We start from the raw sequence: 21,404 nt of genomic DNA on the forward strand, positions 1-21,404 counted from the left end.
AATGCGCATGCGCGTACGGCGGTTCGCGGTTGCGCCAACTGGTAGAGGATGTTGCTAGCAGCCAGTGTAGATGCACAGCCTTTTTCACAACAATAACATCAACCAAATTTGCGTTGCCACATACCTGCTTTGAGGATTATACATTCCGAACGCTATCGGAAGCTGTGCATGGGACCGCGCCACGCCGAACTTCCTTCTGTATTTTTTGGCTACATCTTCTGTTGACAATGGGAGCGGAGGGGTTTGCAGATTTACAAGGCTCCTTTTTGCAGGAGCAGAAACAAGAATCATGGCTGGCCAGCTAGGCCGCAAATGGATTTTGTATATAACAGCAACAGTCTATTGATATAAAATACTTTACGTAGGCTTGGCGCAGCATATAAAAAGTGGTGCTAAGAAGCCAGTGCTTTAATTACACGGTTATCGTTTATTTTTGTTGTGTTTTTTGGACCCACAACACATGCTACTGAGCCCGCTAGCTTCACAACCTTGAGTGGTTGACGTCTTGCCTTCGTAGTTAGCTCCTTTAAACAGCTAACGATAGCTAGCATCGCTTGGCCAGCCATCCTCTGTCTAAAACATTTGGAAAAAGAACTTTATTGCAGGATTTGCTCTCATAGCTGTGGACCCAGAAGGCATTTGTATCGCAAATTCCTTGTGCGGAGTCTGCTCCTGGATGAATGTGGGACAAAATGGAGACCCCGACGATTGTGTACGATTTGGATACCTCTGGGGGCTTAATGGAGGTGAGGTTGCTCTGCTCTTAGGCCTTCATTACGTGAAATATTCCCTTATTGCTAATGCTTTTATTTTATTTTCAATTGGATTAATTGCCGTCATCTTCAGACCACCAAAGCCCGTTGTCAAGGATCTCTCGGTTAGCTAACTTAACTAATAGTTTGGGTTGATAATGGAGGCCACAAGTTAACGTTACCGCTCTCCCCAAGCTTAGCATTGAATGGCATAGCGGGCTCAAAGCTGTATATTTTCCAAATCTGTCAACTAAATATCAGCCAGGGCCTCATATTAAACAGCTCAAAATATTTTATAGCAAATCCAAACACTGCTGGCGCCCCCGAAGTCCGAGGAGGTGGAGAAGAGGAGTCGGAAGTTGGTGAGAGACGTCCGGAGGAGCGGCAGGGCCACCAACCACGACACCTGCGATAGCTGCCGGGAGGGGGGAGACCTGCTCTGCTGTGACCACTGTCCTGCAGCCTTCCATCTCCAGTGCTGGTAAGTTAGTTACTTTAAGACACATGGGCAAGTAATGTTCAGTGCATACTAAGTGTAGAACAGACAAGGGACTGCTACTTTTGAGTCTGCGTTAGCTGCGTAAATTAGATGCTGAATGCTAACTTCGGTGAGGGTTGTTCCCCCGATGAAGTTATTTTTGCTGGTCTTGGTGCTGCACAGATAAGCATGTGATATTTTACTGGAAGTAGGTCTATGTGAATTAAATTCTGCCCCTGATAGCGTTGAACGAACCCCGGTGATGGGAATAAAGATATTTTAGCAGTCCTTAATGTTGCTATTTCACAAAGCCACCGTTAATTCAGTTAAAATTCCACTGCAAGCATCGGTGGATCCCATCATATTCACGCTTAATACAACTGAACTGAGGTGGGCGGTAGTGAGCCTTGTGTGAAGTTGATATTCCTCATCACAAGCAAACATCAATACGTATTTTTCTGAAGACGTTTTAAACGTGAGGGTTATTGAATACAGTTTGGTGAGCAAATGGAACAGCTAATTTGATATATGTCGGTGTCGAGTAACTTAAAAGTAGCTAACCGTGATGTTTTCTCTCATTTTGGAGAATAGGCCTATGTGCTGTGAGATACGGCTGGTCGTATAATTAAGAGCGTTTACAGAGAGCGTCATTTAATTAATTGCTGTCGCTTAAATGGTATGTTAATAAGATGTACAGGGGCTAAAAAGAAGTGTCAGTGTAGCCTTGTGTGAAAGTGGCTAGAATTAGCTTGCAGTCGGTCCTCCCCTCCTGTCGCGGCTGCAGCCACTGGAGCCGCTGCTGCTAAAAATGGAGTCGAGGCTGCCTCTGTTTACAATATGGCGACCTCACTGCTCTCTTTTTCTATTCCACCGCCATCTTACCAACCTTTAAAATTCAGCTTTGAGGACAAAAAGCCGTTCATAAACAACATGGAAGAAATGTTTTGTCATTTGCTGAGATGGAGTGGCGGCATGACGGTGTTTGTTGTGAACATGTTCCGAAGGTCGTCCCATTGTAGCGTTTCTCCGGTGCCGCTTTGCATGGCTCTCGGTTGAACATCTGCTTGCATGATTATTTTAACTTAAGCGTTTGGAAAAGTTGCGTTCAGACTGTCACTTGGAAACGACCAAACACAAACGTTTTATCCATATATGGTCAGGCCTGTGAATGGCTTCATCTTGGTACACTGACGTGATGCATTAGTGTGTCTTATATTAAAGTTATCCTTTAATATCATCTGTGCTTGTGAATGGGAGACTTTAGGCTGTAGATTATAGTCCTGGCTTTAGGTGTGTCCCGCCCGTTATAAATCCATCATGTTATTGCCCCCCCCCCCTTTTTTTATCAGTCACTTGGCACATGGGCGTTTTTACTATGACAGCATTTTATTTATTTAAAAAAATCATTTGTCGTCTGAGCATGTTTTCCTTTAAATAATGGTGAAAATTTCTATGGTCATTTAAATTAAGAATGTATTATTATTATTGTTGTGTATAGTTAATTGGAATATTTTCAATCTTTTCTCATGGATAATTCATGTTTCAGCTGTAATCAAATTTGAAAATTGAGATTACACATCATTGTCAGGCCTTTCTTTATTGTAATACAAATATCAGTCCACTGGATGGAGGCAGAGGGGGTTACTACTGTGGTGACAGGGTTTATGCTGTAGTTGTGTAATTGAATCTAATAAAAATCATTATATGCTTTCAGCAACACTGGAGTCTTGGATAACTAGGTGGGGAATGTGGTTTTAACCAATAAGAAAATTAATGTAATTTGTCTTGTATGTAAAACCATGATAAAGTTTTTAATCAGCATTTTCTTTCTCACATGAAGTTAGAAAACACAATTGAAGCATAATTGTGTGACTGCATAGATGGAAGTTAAATGATGTTTATTCATTTGCCTGAAGTAATTACCAACCTGGTCACAGAGGATTGTGTTTTATCTTCTTATCATAGCAACCCACCTCTAAGTGAAGAAATGCTTCCCCCAGGGGAATGGATGTGTCACCGCTGCAATGTTCGAAAAAAGGTGAGCAGCAAGCCCTCTCTATTACACACCCAGTCCTCCACTAGTGTTATAGTTAAGCTGTTGTTTGTATGCTATGTGGACTGAAATCTGTTTTCTGGTCGTTCGCTGTCGTCAGAAGCGAGAGCAGAAGTCAGAACAGACCAACGGCCTACTGGAGAGATCCTCGTCTAAGCGCTCTGCGTCCCCGGCCGTGGAGCTGGAGCTCAATGCTGGCCCCCTGCGGCTCGACGGCCTGCCTCCAGGGGCCGGAGCGGCAGGGCCCGGACTACGAGTGGCTCAGGTGCGGCTACTGGATCGCAGGACCAGCAGCCGGCCAAGCAGCAGGCCTGGGACGCCCACCTCCAACACTTCATCCACCCCAACACCCTCAGAGGAGCAGAACGATGGGGAGGAGGAAGCAGCAGAGCCCGAGGATGAAGTTCAGGGCGCAGAGCTGGAGGGTGCTACATTATCTGTTCCGACACCACGCCTCCTCAAAAGACCCTTTCAGCTCCTTATAGCAGCTGCTATGGAGAGAAACCCTACGCAGTTCCAGCTACCCAGTGAACTCACCTGCACCACTGCACTGCCAGGTCAGTAAGCCATTATGATTTCCTAAACTTTCATTGTGAAATGAGCCTGTATTTCAACTAGTATTCAATTGTAAAGGTGAAGAAAAATATGTAACATACTTCATGGTTGGGTGAAGGTTGGCTTTTCACAAAGACCATAGTCCGTGTTGTTTTTTGGTGTATTTCTATATACTGCTATGGATAGAAACCGAATATAGATGACATATGGAGATATCCTGTTTAATCTCATCTGTAACTGAGTTAGATATTTAAAACATGTTCAGGTATCTCAAACATCGTAGTAAATATTCAGTTTTGTTGAACAGGTGAAATTTCAAACTTCTGTGGCCTGGTAACCTATTTTATGTCCCAAATTATTAATGACTCCAATAGTTCAAGAGCTGCCAAGTTGTCCTGTGAGTCTGGCATACTTTTTGTTTTTTTATTTTTAAGAGCATAAAACCTTTTGTTTTTTTTCTCAAATGTTTCCATCTCGTTTGGATTTGTAGGCAGCAGTAAACGGAGAAGAAAAGAGGAGCTACTAGGAAAGCCATTCAGGAGGCCTCAGCATGAACTGGATTCCAATGGTCTGGTCCCTCTACCAGTCAAAGTCTGCTTTTCATGCAGCCGGTTAGTACTACCAGATTACAGTATATTCAGAAATGTACACAGATCTGAAAACGTTTCACACCTTGTACTGAGTTCCTACTGTGTCCCCTCACAGGAGTTGCAGGTTGGCTCCACTGATCCAGTGTGACTATTGTCCCCTTTTGTTCCACATGGACTGTCTGGACCCTCCACTCACCGCTTTACCTGCTGGCAAATGGATGTGTCCAAACCACGTTGAGCACCTAGTGGTAAGAGTCATGGCCTTGGCTCAAAGTAAAACTAGCTTTTTTCTTCCCATGATTTTTTTAAGTTTGTCTCAGCCATAATGGTGCAGCAGAATGATTTGTTTTCTGTGTTAAATGTTTGTCTGATGTCCAGCTGAATCAGAGGAGTCTGAGCCTGTCCAGCCGTTGTCAGCTCTTTGACCAGTTCCAGGACAGGATGTCCCAGCACGCTGTCAAGTTGGACTTCCTGCGTAGAGTCCATCGGCAGAATGCACCCATCCGGCGCACCATCCACCAGCACAACAAGAAGACCATCAAGGTACACGGGCTGCGTCGGTGTGGGGGTGTAGACAGTCTAATGGTAGCATGTTGTATTCTCTCTTGGGTTTGTTAAGGGCTGTCATAAATAGTTTTTACGTGATCAGCTTTGAATTGCTAAGACAGGCCAGTGGTGCACAGATAGGGGTGGGGAAAACAATTTGTGTAATGACTGAGATTCTTATCTTTTACAATTGATTCTTGTTGATTATTAATTAACTAATCGTGTTTTGGTTTCCTCTTGCCAACCAAGAAGATGGGGGGTGTCATGGCTCAACAAACTGAAATACCTCCATTGACATGAAAAGTAAAAACAAGCCATATGTTAGATATCCTGTTCATTCAGAGGCTTCAGAAGATGTTGGGAAAATTCAAGTTAAAGTGATTCAAGTTATTTCTAACAATCGCTGTTTGGACTCAGGTGCCCGATGCCATCAAGTCCCAGTACCAGAATCCTCCCCCCATGCTGCTTCCTGTAGGGGTACGCCAATTGGAGCTGGTTTGTAGCGGTGTTCCCGACCATCAGCCCTCGAAGCACCTCACCACAGAGGCTGAGCAGCAGGAGGTAGGCAGAAGAAAAGTCATTCCTAACTTTTTCAAAGATTTATTGCTGGCCTAACTAAATTACAGATTGACACATAAACAGCTTGATTTAAATAGCTATCCAAAGCGCTTTACAAGGTTTTTGCTGCTCATTCAGACACACTCACACAGCGATGGCAGCGAGATACCAGGGAGTGAACAGGAGGTGGTGGGAGTCAGATCTTAAAGTTCTTTCAAAATATTGCAGCAAAAGAGAAGTCATGATATTTATTCCTTAGAGGCAAATGTCTTCATCAGCTAGGACAGGGTACTAAAAAGAATTGATGGTTGCTTCTTAAGTTGTAATACATGGTTCTGCTGTGTTGAATAGTGGCTTCAGGATGTCATCGCCCTCCAGTGCAACATCATGCGACACCTGTCCATCAAGCAGAAGGCTGGCTCGGCAGCATCCACCCTGTCATCAGTAACCTCATCAGCAGAGTGGGTTTCTGAGCAGAAAGCCAGTACTAAATCACGTGTAACATCAGATGACATGAAAACTCAGCCCTCTTTAGAAAGGACTTCTTCCCCTGACCCCTGCTTAAAACCCTGCAGTACACCTGATGACCCACAGGGAGCCTCTTTTTCAAGGGCCCCCCTAACAGAGCTGGGTGTTTGTAAATGCAGCATGACACCATGTCAGAACTGTAGGAAACCCAACGGACCTCTGGCAGAGGAGCGTCAGCCTCCCAAAGCCAACGGACCTGTAGACTGTAACAATGCCTCGGACTCCTGCAGGCAGGCTGAGCTGCAGCACAGACTGAAGCCCTGTACGGTACCCTCAGACTCAGCTCCTTCCTCTGGGCTGGTGAACCACATAGGAACAGAAACCGTTAAAAGGGAGCCAGAGAGCACTACAGAGGCCTGTGCTCAGAAAAACTGCCCCAGTGCCCTGATGATATGGCCCCACGGCGGCCAGCAGAACCACAGGAGCCAGACAGAGTTCCAGGGGGAGCGTATGAGCAGCAATGAAAAACCCCCCCACTCCCTCACCAGCAGTGCCCACTCAGACACACCACCTAAAGGCAAGCAGGAGCACTGCCCAACCAAGCTGGGTTCATCATCACCTACTCCAGGTACACATGCCACTCACCACTGATTGCTTCCCAGGTTCATTTGAGGTTTTCGAGGGATTGTAAAAAGAACTGTGTAATATAGCATTAACATAAAGGGCTGCAACCAGTGAGTTAATTTATTTTATTGATAAACATATTATTTGATTCATTATTTAGTCAGTAAAATGTAAAAGACATCAAAAGTTAGCTCTTTAGAATCCATATTTGATGGATGTTTTGAATAATTGCAAAGCAGCTGTTGGGAAGAATTATTCCATCCTTCCCAGAAATCTATTAACACTAGGCCTGCTCCACCTGTGTCTCCAAAACAAGAGAAGTAGAGTCAAATGATATCTGGGAAAACTGCAGGAGGGTCATTTTAGACAGGAGAACTATGCTGCTCCTTCCACTGAATATCTCAAGAACAGATTTACCTTAGGTATGCCGATCTTTCACCTTGTTCCTGGTCTTTGAATAAATAGCTTATTTGATTCATTTTTAATTATTTGAGACATTTGGCAGAAGCAAATAATCTTTTTTTCTGGTTACATAGAATGTGTGTGTGTCGCCACATTTTTCCAAGTCACTAATGCCTCATTTCCACCGCATGGTACGGCACGGCTTGGCATGACTCCCTTGGAAATCTTACTTTTTTGTTAAACATTGGCGAAATTTGTAAACAGTACCTGGTACTTTGGTGTCACCGCAGTCTGGTTGGTGAGAGAGAATAGTCACTTGCCCAACACAGGACATCCTGCAGAAACCCTCCATTTTTAAATAGCCAAGCTTTCGTCAACTGCAACCAAAATTTTTCTTACTTCCTTGACGAACATTTTCTAAAATGGCTGCCCACAAAACCACACCGTGGTCAGCTGCTGAAGTGCAGGCGTTCCTTTGTTTAGCTGCAGCTAAAAGGATCCAGCAATAAAAGGCCAGGCTTAAATTTTCCAAAAGCATCAACGATTGTGAAAAAGATTATTAACATTACATTCTTCCAGTAGTTGACTTTCCAGCTGTTTCACAGCAAAATAAGTGTATGACAAACCAATGTTATATAGTTTAAAACAGGCGATTGTACATACATGAATGAATCAGTAGTCCCCATTGAGTCAGATGTCCACGAGCGGTACTCCAGATCAACCTCAGTTCTTTCACCTCATGTTGTCTCTGCATGTTCCCACTCTACAGACATAAAGGCTGGTCCTGAACTGGTGGACTCACTGCTACCCAGCACGCTCTCGTCCATCGCTAACCTGTCCAGCTGCATGAAAGATGGAAAGGATGAAGATGGAGGTAAGTCTGCTCACTCAGTGCTGAGATGTGACAATACTGAGCCACTGTGGTGGTGTGTCCAGCACAATCCTTACACACTGTGTGTGTGTGTAGGGATTGAACTGGACAAACTGGATGCAGAGATGATCAAGACCCTGGCCTGGCAGAGGATCCAGCAGCTCTTCCCCCCGAAAAAGCCCAGCACTCCGCCTCCCCCAGTCACCAGTGCTGCCCCCAAAACCCCATCACCCCACCCTGACAGTAAGACACGTGCCTCCGTCACACAGCTATTCAGTCTGTTTCACATCACATCTCATTTCCTGCAGATCAGAGTGTTATTTTTTACTCTGAAAATGAATTTGAATGGAATTTCCTTGTTTGATCTTGAGTTTTTTTTCCTGAAAATATTTCTATACTTTAAATCCTGATCGTCTTCCTACCAGGTCAGAAGAAAGTGCAGGCCCGAGCTGTCTTCTACCCTCTGACAGGAAAAGGAGGAGCTGTCAGCATGTGCTATAGGACGTTATACATAGGATCTGGTAAGACATGCTGACTATATCAGCCAACTGCGTCTTGTGCATCGTATTGTGTTGTTGTATGTGCTTCTGCAGAGTGATAGAGATGTAAGTAGTGTCTCTGATGTGTTTTCTACCCCTGGTGCTGGTATTAAAGACTATTTTATCTAGACAAAGTCCTTGGAGTCTCTTCTCTTCAAACCAGAGGTTTCCAACCTTTTTGGCTTGTGACTCTTTGGAAGTTAAGCAGTGTGTCCTCGTGACCGCTTGCACATTTTACACTTCTGTTTTAGGTTTCAGTTTCAGAGGCTTATAGAGGTAATAGAGAAAAAAGATGATTTTGTGAATCCTCAGAGAGAGCTTGTGACCTTCGGGGGTATTGACCCCCAGGTTGAGAACCACTGGTTTAGACGACATGTAACAACTGGCTTCCTTTTAAAAATGTCTTCGTATTTCTCAAAGTAGGGTATCAAAAAAGTATTGTTCTGGTATCTGGATTTAAACTTGTGTATTGTACAGGCATTAGTATCAAACAATTAATTAATTAGAATTTTGGTGACAGGTGATAAATTGTACTGTTGTTTTCCCTCTTTCTTTGGAACAGTTGGAAATGGCATTTAGACCAACGGGACTAAAATGTGTATTTGACATCTATAGTGGTGCAGCATTATCTTAGCAGTATTGAGCTTTACAATAAAACTACAACTCACTCTTTTTCTAATGTTTTCTATAAAGGTGCTGACATGGACGTGTGCCTTACAAACTATGGTCATTGCAATTACATATCGGGGAAGCACGCCTGTATTTTCTATGACGAGGTATGGGATTTTAAACTGGATTTTATTTACTGTGTCACAATTCTCCACCTCTGCCTGTTAAACACTGAGACACTGTTGTTGTCGTTGGACATGGCGTAAATGGTTTATGTCCTTTTTAGAATACCAAGCATTATGAGCTGCTCAACTACAGCGAGCATGGCACCACCGTGGACAACGTCCTCTACTCGTGTGACTTCTCTGAGAAAGCCTCGCCGTCTCCACCCAGCGGCCTGGTGGCCAAAGTCCAAGGCATTATCCGTGAGTACATCTCATTCAGACACACTTAAGTTGCGCTTAAACAAGTATTCATTGTATGTGCAGTTTGGAGGTCATCAGTGTTTAGTGATTGTTATTTGGGGTGCGTCAGCTGTGTATGGACCGTTACAGTGTGTAACCTTTGTCTATGCTACTCACAGCAGTAGGTGTTGGTTGTATTTCAGTTTGATTCCCTCATGGTGAATATCAGATACACTCTCTGTGCACATATGATGTACTGTGATGCATTGGCGAAGTAAGGACTAGTTATTGATTTCCCGTGAAGTGGGTATGTGCTGGTGGTACCGGACGGGGCAGTGGGGCATGGACATTTATCCTGCTTTGCCTTTATCTCACTAGCAATAGCCACTGTGACCTATCCACCATTGTGTCCCTGAGCAAGACACTTAACCTCTAGTTGCTCCAGAGTGCGACCTCTGACATGTATATGTAAGTCGCTTTGGATGAAAGCGTCAGCTAAATGAATTAATGTAAATGTAATGCATGCCCATAGTAAAGCCAGGGAAAGCCTAAGTGTTCTAATGGCTTTATATGGTCAGATCTTGTAGCCTCCCATTATTTTAAGTACAGCTTAAAGGCCCAAACACAGTAAAAAAATGACAGAGCTATGATAGATATCTTAGCAGCTAAAGTTTGAAAATACTAGGGCTGGACCCGAATATTCGAATAGTTGAACGTTGGGTACACATTCGATTTCCAATTTTGAGATTCGATTATCAAATTTTTTTTTTAATTTTTTTTTTGTGTGTGCGCCTGACCTCCACGGACAGCAGTGAACGTAACGCTCCAGTTCACATCAAAGGGAAAACAAAACGAAGCCTTCAGCTGTGTGAGAGCACTTTAAACTGCCTGATGACAGCAGTAGTGTGGCAGCTATGCTGTTTTTATTACTTTATTTCATTACAGATCAAAACTTTTCTACATTTTAAAATGAATCAGTAGCTAAACTGTTGGCTGGAAACAAACAGCAACATAATGAACGCATTTAAATAATTATATTAGGCTGATTGTAGAAGAAGAGCATTTAGTCGCTATAATAAAAGTTTATAAGTGAATTTTGCATAATAATTTAGTTCCGCTACCAGGAAACACCGCTCATCCCGTGCGTCCTCTGCTTGGACCCCCACCCGGCTAAACTATCCCCGGATTCTGCTCTGGACCTGCTCAGATCAGAGTCTCTCACTCTGGACTCTCTGCTATGGTTCCCCCTGCTCTGTACAGCAGCCACCAACCCTTCGGCATGCATCTGTTTTCACTCTGTCTCGCTTTTCACCTGCTCAATGTCCGATCCTTTTACACAATATATAGCAATAAATATTCCTCTTTCATCTTACTCCTCCCTTTCTTAGTCCTGCACTTAGGTTACTTAGGCCTGCTAGCCTGCTAATAACTTAGTAAGCCTAGCTATGAGAATAAATAAACGGAGCGCTCTCTCTCTCAGCTAAGCGAAGAGCGAAGCTTCAATTTTTCGCTGTTAATTACTATCGGAAGCGCTGAAGCTCAAAATGACATTCTGGCCAGCCCTAGAAAATAGTTACCATTATTTTACAGGATAAGTTGTATGTGTATCAAATCGCCCTGGCTAAAACTTTTGTTTTCTGAACTGGAAAGGTAAAAAAAGATCTGAGCCACATGAACAAAAAAATCAGATCAGATTTGGGTCTCTTTAGCCTGCAGTCTGAACGCAGCCTCGGACTTCTGCATTGGCATCACAACTGTATTACCACTTGATGCCACCATCCTATTGACTTTTGAGTGCATCCTTTACTGCTTTCATTTCCTCCTTCCTTTCTTAATTGTAGTGGTAGCATTCTCAGCCTGTATGGTCTCCAAATGGCTCCTGGTGTTCTCTGTGCAGGTCGCAGTAAGAAGCGTGAGGATGACGAAGGCCCCAACTCTGTGGTGGGTTTGTTGCCGACTGGTGGCGTGATGAGCAGCCAGCCTCAGGGCGGCTCTGAGCTGTTGTGCAGCTGTAAGGCGAGCAGCTCCAGCCTGATCGGAGGCAGTGGGGCAGGCTGGGAGGGCACGGCCCTGCTCCACCACGGCAGCTACATCAAACTGGGCTGCCTCCAGTTTGTCTTCAGCATCACTGAGTTTGCCAGTAAGCAGCCCAAAGAGGAGCAGATCACCACGCCTGCTGCCAGTTGCACCAGCACCACTACCAGCACCAACCCCACCACCACCTTCACGCCACCACCACCCAACACTGCCACAGTGAGCAGCCCGTCCAGCCAGGACGAGGCTGATACTGAGACTGTCCCTCCCCACCAAGTGCCCATATTGCACGCCAACTCTGTTCCATAACCCGCACAGGATGTCCCGCCCTCCCTTCTTTTTTGTTTTGCACCTTCCAAGTCACAATGAAGGGAAAGCTGCACAGCTGGTTGGTCAACAGGGAAAAGTTTATTTTTTAATTTTTAATGATTTATATCTTTGCATGAACTTGAAGTATTATTGACAATCTCTTTTGTTTTTGAATGACTGACAGTAACCTTCTCTTGACTTCAGACCATTAGGACTCTGAGCGAACATTATTTACCTACGCTCAATTTTTCTTTTGCCAGTATGTATGGTGTAACATTATTTTGTCAGTCAGCCCATTTAGCACAAAGCTTTTATTTTGTAGTACTGAATTCCATACATTCTAATTTCTTTTGCTGCTTTTGCACCACAGGTAGCTATATATGTATGAAAACATACATGCTTATACACTATATGTATATATAATGTAAATATATATAATTCAGTGCCTCTCAATTGGAGAAACATTGGATTTCATGTAGATTCACCATTTTTTGGTTTTTAACTGTACAGTTCATGGAATTTGTGATACTGTGTAGAGTACCAGATTATTTGTGATAAGAAGCCTGTTCTTAGTCTGTACTTTCCGCTGTAGTCCATCTGTAAATACCGTATTGTTTTAGCACTCATTTTAACATCTTGTGCTGCTCTGTATATAAGCACTCTTTGTCTGTACCTGCTTGTCTGTTCAAACCTGTAAATACAGAAAGATTTTCTAAGAACAAATTCAATGAATCTGTGTGTTTTGTTTATTTTCAGGCTTTTGTGGGGCCACTCCAGATTGTATTGTGATTTGCCACGTTCTGCCTCAAGTTACAATACTAGTAAAGGTTATAATTGAGTACTGAAGTGTTTTGGAAAGGCTTGTGATTAATGTCATATTTCTCTAAAAGGTCGGGTAACCTGAAGACGAATGCTGGAAAATTACAGCTGGAACAAAATCAATGAATGCAGATAGTTAAATAACTATTTGACATCTTATGTTGGTAAATAGAAAGAGTGGTGACCAGTATTATCAGTGAATGGTGACCTGGATTACAAGTTGATCTTGTCACAAAACCCAAACTACATTTACAACATGAAAAAGATATGATGGAAAGAATCATGTTTGCTCGTGTAGTGTCATTTTACTTAACTGTCATTTTTGGCGGGGGAGGGGGCAACAGAAGTAATTGAACATGTAACATCACATACAGACTTTTTATAGCACCTCCTCAGATGGTTTAAGATTTGTATGAATAATAGTCCATAGATTGCATGTACTCTAAAGAGTACAGTCTATGAAATGTGCCCTCCGATAACTTCTTTCCTGATTTGGGATTCTATACATAAAATTCAATCATGGTATATACAGTACAATATGTCTATTATTAACAATCAGTGACATATCTAAGCTTTGTTCTTGCACGCTACAATACACATGCATATATTTTCTGGGATACAATAAATGATGAGTATCGATCAGTATTGATCAAAACTTTATGGAAAAGTACTTTTTACTGAGAATTTATTTGACTAATAAGTGTAGAAACATTTCGTAGATGTTTTACACATACTGGTCTTCTATTTCAAAGATGTGTTTCTCTACGAAGGCTATTATGTATGAAACTTTGAAGCAATTCTTCGATTGGTTGAACATGTAGTTCAATCTAACCAAAAGAAATGTTTAACACAACTTTGACTTGGGAACAAAAACAGTCTTGCTAAAAACGTGGGACTGGTGAGCTGTGTACAAAGTATCTAAAAGAAACTTAAAGCAACAATATGTAACATTTGTTATTTTTTTTTCGATGTAGAGTAACTTACTGCTGTTGTAAATAAGGACAGCTGTACACGTGCATTTGTTATGATTACATTACTTCCAAAACTAGCAAGTTGACAGCTTTGCGAACACAGCCAAAAACTTCACGCAAGTGCGACAATGTCTCAGCAAGGTCTCTTCACCTCTTGCACTAACTAATGTTACGCCATAGAAGCTAAGTTATGTTGCCAGCTCGCCCTGACACTCAACACTGGTGCCGCTCTCCTCCAGCTATTATTTTATGGTAGAAAGTCTAACTTCTCCCTCGGAGTGTCAGTCTGAGAAACTGGAACTTGGATTGTTTATCAATACTTGTTAAATGTGCAATATTATGGTTTATGTGTCCCAATACTGCAAGCTTTTGGATTAGGATTTAAATCCATTACATCTCTCAACGTTATTTGCACTCATTTCTTTTTATTCATCACACTGTCACATACTGTAGTATACTGCACATAGTGCTAAACACCTGTTTTAATTCTATTTCATACTTATTCAATTCAATTCAATTTTATTTATATAGCGCCAAATCACAACAACAGTTATCTCACAGCGCTTTTCATAAAAGAGCAGTTCTAGACCGTACTCTATGATGCTATTTACAGAAGCCCAACAGTTCCCACCAAGAGCAAGCACTAGGCGACAGAGGCAAGGAAAAACTTCCTTTTAAGAGGCAGAAACCTCGAGCAGAACCATGGCTCAGGGTGGGCGGCCATCTTCCTCGACCGGTTGGGGTGAGAGAGAGAGAGAGAGAGAGAGAGAGGAGGCAGCCTAGACAATATACACACAGAGGTACAGACAGTAAAGGTGATGTTGCTATAGACTAAATGAAAAATGGTACAGATATTTATAGTAGTGTTAATGATAACAGTCGTAATGTTAATGATTTAATAACAATAATAACAATAGGACTAGTAACAATAGTTGTTGTAGCAGATGGTGCCGAACAGGAACACGGGGGCAGCAGGTGACCCGCAACCACAGATCCAGACTCCACAGCTCCAGAGCCAGAAAACCTGCAGGAAGTGATAGGAGGAGAGAGGAGAGGGACGAGAAAGCACAAGACTACCAGAAAGGGGAGAAGTTGTGTTAGTAACATGCAATAATGGGATGAGGTTGCATACAGAGGGAGAGAAAGTAGAGGAGAGAGGAGCTTAGTGCATCATAGGAAATCACCCGGCAGTCTAGGCCTATAGCAGCATAACTAAGGGATGGTTCAGGACTCACCTGAGCCAGCCCTAACTATAAGCTTTATCAAAGAGGAAAGTCTTAAGCCTACTCATAAATGTGGAGATGGTGTCTGCCTCCTGAACCCAAACTGGAACCTGGTTCCACAGGAGAGGAGCTTGATAGCTGAATGCTCTGGCTCCAAGTCTACTTTTGGAGACTCTAGGAACCACAAGTAACCCTGCATTCTGGGAGCGCAGTGCTCTGGTGGGGTAGTAAGGTACTATGAGCTCTTTAAGATAAGATGGTGCCTGACCATTAAGAGCTTTGTAGGTAAGAAGAATGATTTTAAATTCTATTCTGGATTTTACTGGAAGCCAATGCAGAGAAGCTAAAACAGGAGAAATGTGATCTCTTTTCCTGGTTCCTGTCAGAACACGTGCTGCAGCATTCTGGATCAGCTGAAGAGTCTTAACGGACTTTTTCGAGCAGCCTGATAATAAGGAATTGCAGTAATCCAGCCTAGAAGTAACAAATGCATGGACTAGTTTTTCTGCATCATTTTTTGACAGGATGTTCCTGATTTTCGCAATATTACGTAGGTGGAAAAAGGCGGTCCTTGAAATTTGCCCTCTTGGGCATGGAAGATGCCCAAGAGGAGAGAGCAGGTAGGCAAGCCCAGATGACTTGACTGAGGTGAGTGTACCTGGGAAAAGGCAGACAGACAGACAGACAGGATAAACTGAAAAAGGGGAACAGAGATGTGGCAAGCTCAAAAGGCTTGAGTCAAGCAGTGGCACCAGATCAGGAGCAACGACGACCAAGCAGAGATTGTGTGGACAACCGGGCTTGAAATACTGGCCGGGATGGAGTTGATTGCTGGCAGGTGTGGCAGACAGAGGAGGTGGTTGACGATGTGCAGGTGTGGATGGTCAGCTGGGCTCAGGAGCAGAGAGAGAGAGAGGGAGAACACAAGCAAGAGGAGCAGAGGAGACACAGACAGGCAGGCCAAAACACAAGGGCAAAACAGAATCACAAGAAAAAAGGAGAAATAAACAGGACACACACCGTCAGCCGTGCTGCCACCACAACGCACAGTATAGGCCTAGTTTATATTGAACTAACTTCATTCTAGCAATAGAAGAAAGACTAAAAACCTGCTCCAAACAGTATGCGTGTGCGAGAGAGAGCTAAATCAGACACACAGAAACTCTCCTACTTAGTGATGTATTTCCTCATGCAACAAATGGAGAACCATTGTTGTTTGTAACTTAGAGAGAGAGAGAGAGAGAGAGAGAGCTCCTCTCATGGAAACAAGTTTCTGCCACTACATATCAAAGTTTCCTCCTCACTAGAGGAAGAGCTGTCCAGGCTGGACCCTGATCCTTCTCACAAGAGGTGTTACAATAACCATCACAAAGTAAACTCAAACGCACATGTATTTATTCCCCTGCAGCAAAGTCGCAGGCATCAGCCCAAGTATCAGTACGTGATGTCACCGTCACTCACTGATCCTTCAGAAAGGCTTGGGAAAATGTAACGTGTGTGTTGGTCAATAAAAGAGCTTTGTTACTGAAAAGCTATTTGATTCAGAAAATAGCGACGCTACCACCAAGCTACTGAGAAATGTAGTTAAACTAATAACGACGCTACTTGTAGCGACGCTACTGCCCAACACTGACAGGAAGTCAGCCATTTTGAATTTTATGGTAAGTTTTGGATGATTTACACACTCTGTACTTTAACGAACTCCTCCTAGGGATTACGTCTGACCAACTTCAGATTTGTGCTGTGAGGTCTAAAGCCATTGATGATTAAAAGTTGTAAAAACGATGAGTTTTCGTGGAATGGCGTGGCCGTGGCGTGGTGTCCAAAATCGATGATTCATCATAAAACAGGAAGTTATTGTAACTTCAGTCTACATGCTCACATCTGTACCAAATTTGGAATGTACTATAAAAGTCCTGGCCTGAACACATCCACAAGCCAATATTCACTCAACGTCACAGCGCAACCTGCTGGCAACAGGAAATGACACGTTTTATGCTGTAATGTACTACTCCTAGCAGGTTGGACATATCAACTTCAAAACTGTCCCAGAAAACCCATAACGGATTTATGAAGGTATGTTGTAAAACTGGTGTCTTTGCAGTTAACGGTGTGGCGGTGGCTTGGCGGCAAATTTAACCTCTTTGCCATGACGCAGGAAGTTGTAACTTGACTGTAGATGCTCACATCTGTACCAGATTTTACACGTTTAGAGAGAGTTCTGAGAGTTCTGCCCTAAACACATGTACAAGACAACATTCACCCATAGTCATAGCGCCACCTACTGGCAACAGAAAGTGATCTTCAACGAAGCAGCCCCCGCGGCACGTTTTACCCACATGTATGAAATTTTTGTGGTCCAGATGGACAAAAAAGCCTCTTGGAGCGGTGTCCTAAACACAACAGGAAGTCGGCCAATGTGAATTTTATGGTTATTTTTGGATTTTTTACACACTTTAACAAACTCCTCCTCGGGAATTAGTCCGACCGACGTCAGATTTTCCCTGTCTACTCTAAAGCCTTTGACGATTAAAAGTTGTACAAATGGTTTTACCAGTCGACCGGTTAAGCGGCCCGGTTAAACAGCGTGCCCGTGGCGTGGCGTCCAAAATCAATGATTCGCCATGAAAGAGGAAGTTGTTTCAACTTCAATGTACATGCTCACATCTGGACCAAACTTTACGTGCTTGATAACTGGCCGAACACATCTACATGTTCATTTATAGTCGTAGTGCGAAGTGCTATGTAGCGTCATAAAGGAGACACAGGAAGTGAAGGTTAACATCACACTGAACGTTGTTCAGCGCCCGAAGTGCGTTGGAAATTCAAAGCCCCACTGGCAGAGCTCCAGAATCTGCGACTCGGCCGCCTCACACCACAATGCGCTACACATGTGAGGGCCGCCCAAGGCAGCTTTAATTGGAATTGATCTTCGAATCTTCCTAACGGGAGTCCCGCACAGTACCTACTGAGCTAAACATGCACATGAGTATACAAGGATTTTAAATAATTTGACTATGTTCTGGCCCGCCATATAATGGATTGAAAAAAAATTTGGCCCAAGACTTATTTGCCGACCCCTGGTGTAGAGAGACTGCCGCAGCTGTTGCGTGAAGCCTAATTGTAGCAAAATGGCTATATATAGTAATAATAGTAATAATAGTAATAATAATGACAAACAATGCCTGATATTTTCACATTCAGCCCCAGCTATGTTAGGCCTATAGTTTGCACACTGCTTCCACCACAGTAGTGTAAGGTAGAAATGACGGGCCCTGCGCAGGCTGTTATGATGGCCCTTGGGCTACACAGTTACGAAGCACTCGCTCACACACACACACACACACACACACACACACACACACACACACACACACACACACACACACACACCCCGCATTCATGTCTAGAAGGGAATCCTATATTGGCAAATTTGTGTGCCTTGTTTCCTGTTTTGCACGGTTTAACAACTGATAAGATAAGATGCAGTAAATACCTAATTTCAAGCTCCTTGAATTGATTTCTTTCCAGATTTACATATTAAATCCGACAGTTATCTAATTTTATTAAAGGCGAGTATTTAGAAATGAAAAATAACTGATAAGAGTATCAGTATAAAGTATAAAGAACTGAACCAAGAAGAAGGAGCATGGCCAGTGCTGTCATTGTCAAAATCCGGAAACATCACTACAAACAGCTGAGCAGGAGGTGTCCACTGTGGTGCTGAAATGATGCAGACTTTTACGGGCAATTTCAGCACAATGACCTCCTGATCATGGCAAGAACATCATGTCCTGAAAACAGACCAGCCACGGCGCACACACAGTTTAATACCCACACACTCATCCATACCAACAGGTGCCCAGCGGCAACCTGAACCCGAAATAATAAGTCTTTTAAACAGCGGCACAGCAGCCACACCAAATCCACTGAAAAGGCACTTGGAAAGTTACTCACCTATCTGAATGGCATCCGACAAGCCTTGCATTGAGCAAAATCTTTGACAATGTCTTCTGTTATCCAAAACAATCTTATTTGGGCGCTTTGTGGCCCTGTCCTCCTGTTCTTTTCTCTCCTGTCTCTTCTTGAAACTACTTTTATGTTTGAATAGCATGGCTTCTAGCTTGCACGTGAACTCTGCTAATCTACTTGTCAGATTTAATGTTTTACCCGGTTTCTGGAGTCTTGTTGTCTTGTCACATGATCAAAACTTCAGAAACTTAAGATTGGGCAGCCATATACACATTACCCAGCAATCACCTCTGCATATGAGGGCTATGTGACACGGATACCAAAGTAAATAAGACTAAATTCATTCTGTGGAATTTATTTTTTTTATACTTCACTGTACGAGCTAGGTGTCTACTGTTGATTGATGAGATCTGATGCATTTTTTACCACGTAACTGACAAAGTCCAGCTCGTAACTCGGTCCAGCCACAGGCCCCCAGTACAGTACGGGCTCCAGTGCAGCTGCACTGTCTAAACCTACTAGTGTTGTGTCGTTCAAAGAACGTTTCGTTCATTAGACCTAATCGTGTGTATGACTCGGGAGGAACGGGTTGTCTCAGTGAGTAATTCGTTCATTTTCACGCATGCGTGAAGGATCTTGGACTCTTACGTTCACTCGTCACACGGCAGCTGCATGGGCTCCGTCAGCACAGGAAACAGAATTGATTAGTTCACGACTCTCAACTGTGGGTCTGTTTGAGTTGTTCATTTGTCACGTGACAGCTCCTACTGTGGAGCAGGAATGAACGACTCGTTCAGCGCTCACATGGGTTCTCCTCAGTCTTTCGTTCAGGCAGGCTGAGTGACTTCCAGCGCCGGAGAGTGAGAGGCAGGTCGGCTGTCAGGTAACAGTCACTGGACTGACATTATATAGCTATTTTGTTAATTATGTTACATTTAATAAAGCATAACGTTATTACAGTGCAGTGATGTTGTGCTAAGTTATAGTTTTAACACAGCCGCACTGCAACTTTAGTCCTGCTAGTGTTTAACATTACAGCTAACAGCTGACGAGTTGTTGTGGGTCCGCTCCACTTCAGAACCCTGACAGGGTTCTACCTGGAGCTGAATTACCACAGAGGTCGTCTCCTCTCCAAAACAAACAGACCTGGTCATTAAAACATTAAAACACAGCCACGTAGCGTTTAGCCCTGTAAACTGCTAACAGCTGATCCGGTCCGCCCGAGAACGCAACTTAACTTTTCCTTTTTATTTACCAACAAAGCCGTGCTGTTGTGAACAACCTGCAGTGTTTGAGAGCGATGTGCTCATGTGTGTTTCTCTGTCTGCAGAATCCGGACCTGATGTGGTCCACTCTGCGTCCAGACCTGCCAAACTGCTGCGTTTATATAGTGTTTTTATTTCTTTGTTCCTCTCTCTTTGCTGGAGTTCTTTAAGAACTTGGTGGCTTGATCCAGATTATTATTAAATTGGTTGAATTTTAATAAGAGTGTGTTTATTCATATAGTGTATCAAGCTTATTACTTCAATATATTTAGTCTGAGTAGTGGTGATTGCATATAGACAACATATTTCTGTGGTTTTTACATGGTTTGAATTTGGTTGTGGGCCCAGGGGGGTGTATATAATGATGATATACAGTAATCAAGAGGTGAATTTGTGCATTATACTTTGTCAATTAAAGCAAGCCAGGCAGCCTTCCGTGTTTGAGAACAGCGCTGTTTTTTAATCGCTCACTAGAGGGCTGCAGCGCCACAATAACAGCCTAGTTCAAATGAACGAAATGACTCAAAAAAAGATTAGTTCATTTTATTGAGATAACGAGATTTGAAGATTCGAGTCTGTCAAAAGAGTTGAACTTGCCATCACTAAAACCTACACCCCTGTTCCATCAATTATAAAAACAAGTTAATCATAATAGTGCCGGGTGCCGTTTTACAATGACACTTGTTTGGTTTTATAAATCCAGCGCACCCCTTTCCTTTACAGCTGAGACTTTCATCCCTCCTTAAAAGCCCAAACTCCCTCAGATGTTTAATTCAGCTCGACATGTCTGGGGATCATAACTGCTATAACTTCCTATTCAACATTAATTCTATGGCATTTTACACTATAAGGCTAAAGGACAAACGGGTATAGTAGAGTACAACTCGAGTAGTTCACCTATTACCTGCCCTGCTCCCCTCCCTGTACACACACACACACACACAGCCACACACAGAGCCTCCTCAGTGGCTGCTGTCGTCCTCTTGCACTCTAGATGCTGCTTAAAGTTAATAATTTAGGATTATTGTTTCTTATTTCATGGGCTATTTGGGATTTTGGAGTAATGCATATATAGTAGTTTTTAAAAAAGAAGTTACATTTTAAAAGTTCAATAGATTAATGTTTCCTAAGCGAATGAGTTATCCTCTTATTGTGATCTCAATATTGGCCAAAATAATTAGCAGCCCAACACTTAATTTAATTCATGACATTATAGAGCATTTGTTATGTGAAACTGCGCCTCTGCCTTCTTTCTGTACAGGCTAATGCTTCATTCAATACATTTTTTTAACTAAAAAACTTAAGAGCGCATTATAACTTTTTATGATTTAAACTCAAAGACTTTAAGACTCGACTTTGAGT

At 42.9% G+C, this 21,404-nt stretch overlaps 1 protein-coding gene across 2 annotated transcripts; it reads left to right on the forward strand.

The window, feature by feature from the left end:
- The first annotated feature begins 71 nt into the window (after positions 1-71).
- phf12b (PHD finger protein 12b) lies at positions 72-12,515 on the forward strand. 2 transcript variants are annotated; one of them, XM_038693291.1, is made up of 15 exons: positions 72-746; positions 1,052-1,233; positions 3,196-3,268; positions 3,384-3,840; positions 4,329-4,449; positions 4,544-4,676; positions 4,807-4,971; positions 5,392-5,535; positions 5,884-6,628; positions 7,796-7,900; positions 7,994-8,140; positions 8,323-8,418; positions 9,130-9,212; positions 9,332-9,470; positions 11,347-12,515. In XM_038693291.1, the coding sequence occupies exons 1-15, from the start codon at positions 681-683 to the stop codon at positions 11,790-11,792; spliced, it is 3,102 nt and encodes a 1,033-aa protein (XP_038549219.1). In that variant the 5' UTR covers positions 72-680; the 3' UTR covers positions 11,793-12,515. The 2 variants fall into 2 exon arrangements, with proteins under 2 accessions (XP_038549219.1, XP_038549220.1); XM_038693292.1 differs by lacking the exons at positions 72-746; positions 1,052-1,233 and adding an exon at positions 2,109-2,969.
- Positions 12,516-21,404: the final 8,889 nt, after the last annotated feature.

Source organism: Micropterus salmoides, unplaced genomic scaffold (genome assembly GCF_014851395.1).
Source record: "Micropterus salmoides isolate LMB-PRFRI ecotype aquatic unplaced genomic scaffold, ASM1485139v1 Ms_hic_scaffold_3, whole genome shotgun sequence".
In the NCBI taxonomy this organism is placed as follows: domain Eukaryota; kingdom Metazoa; phylum Chordata; class Actinopteri; order Centrarchiformes; family Centrarchidae; genus Micropterus; species Micropterus salmoides.

Coding starts and splice junctions, on each gene's coding strand:
- phf12b (XM_038693291.1), top strand. CDS start 681: ATGTGGGACAAAATGGAGACCCCGACGATTGTGTACGATTTGGATACC. Junction 3,841..4,328: donor CTGCACCACTGCACTGCCAG/GTCAGTAAGCCA, acceptor TTGGATTTGTAG/GCAGCAGTAAACGGAGAAGA. Junction 6,629..7,795: donor TTCATCATCACCTACTCCAG/GTACACATGCCA, acceptor CCCACTCTACAG/ACATAAAGGCTGGTCCTGAA.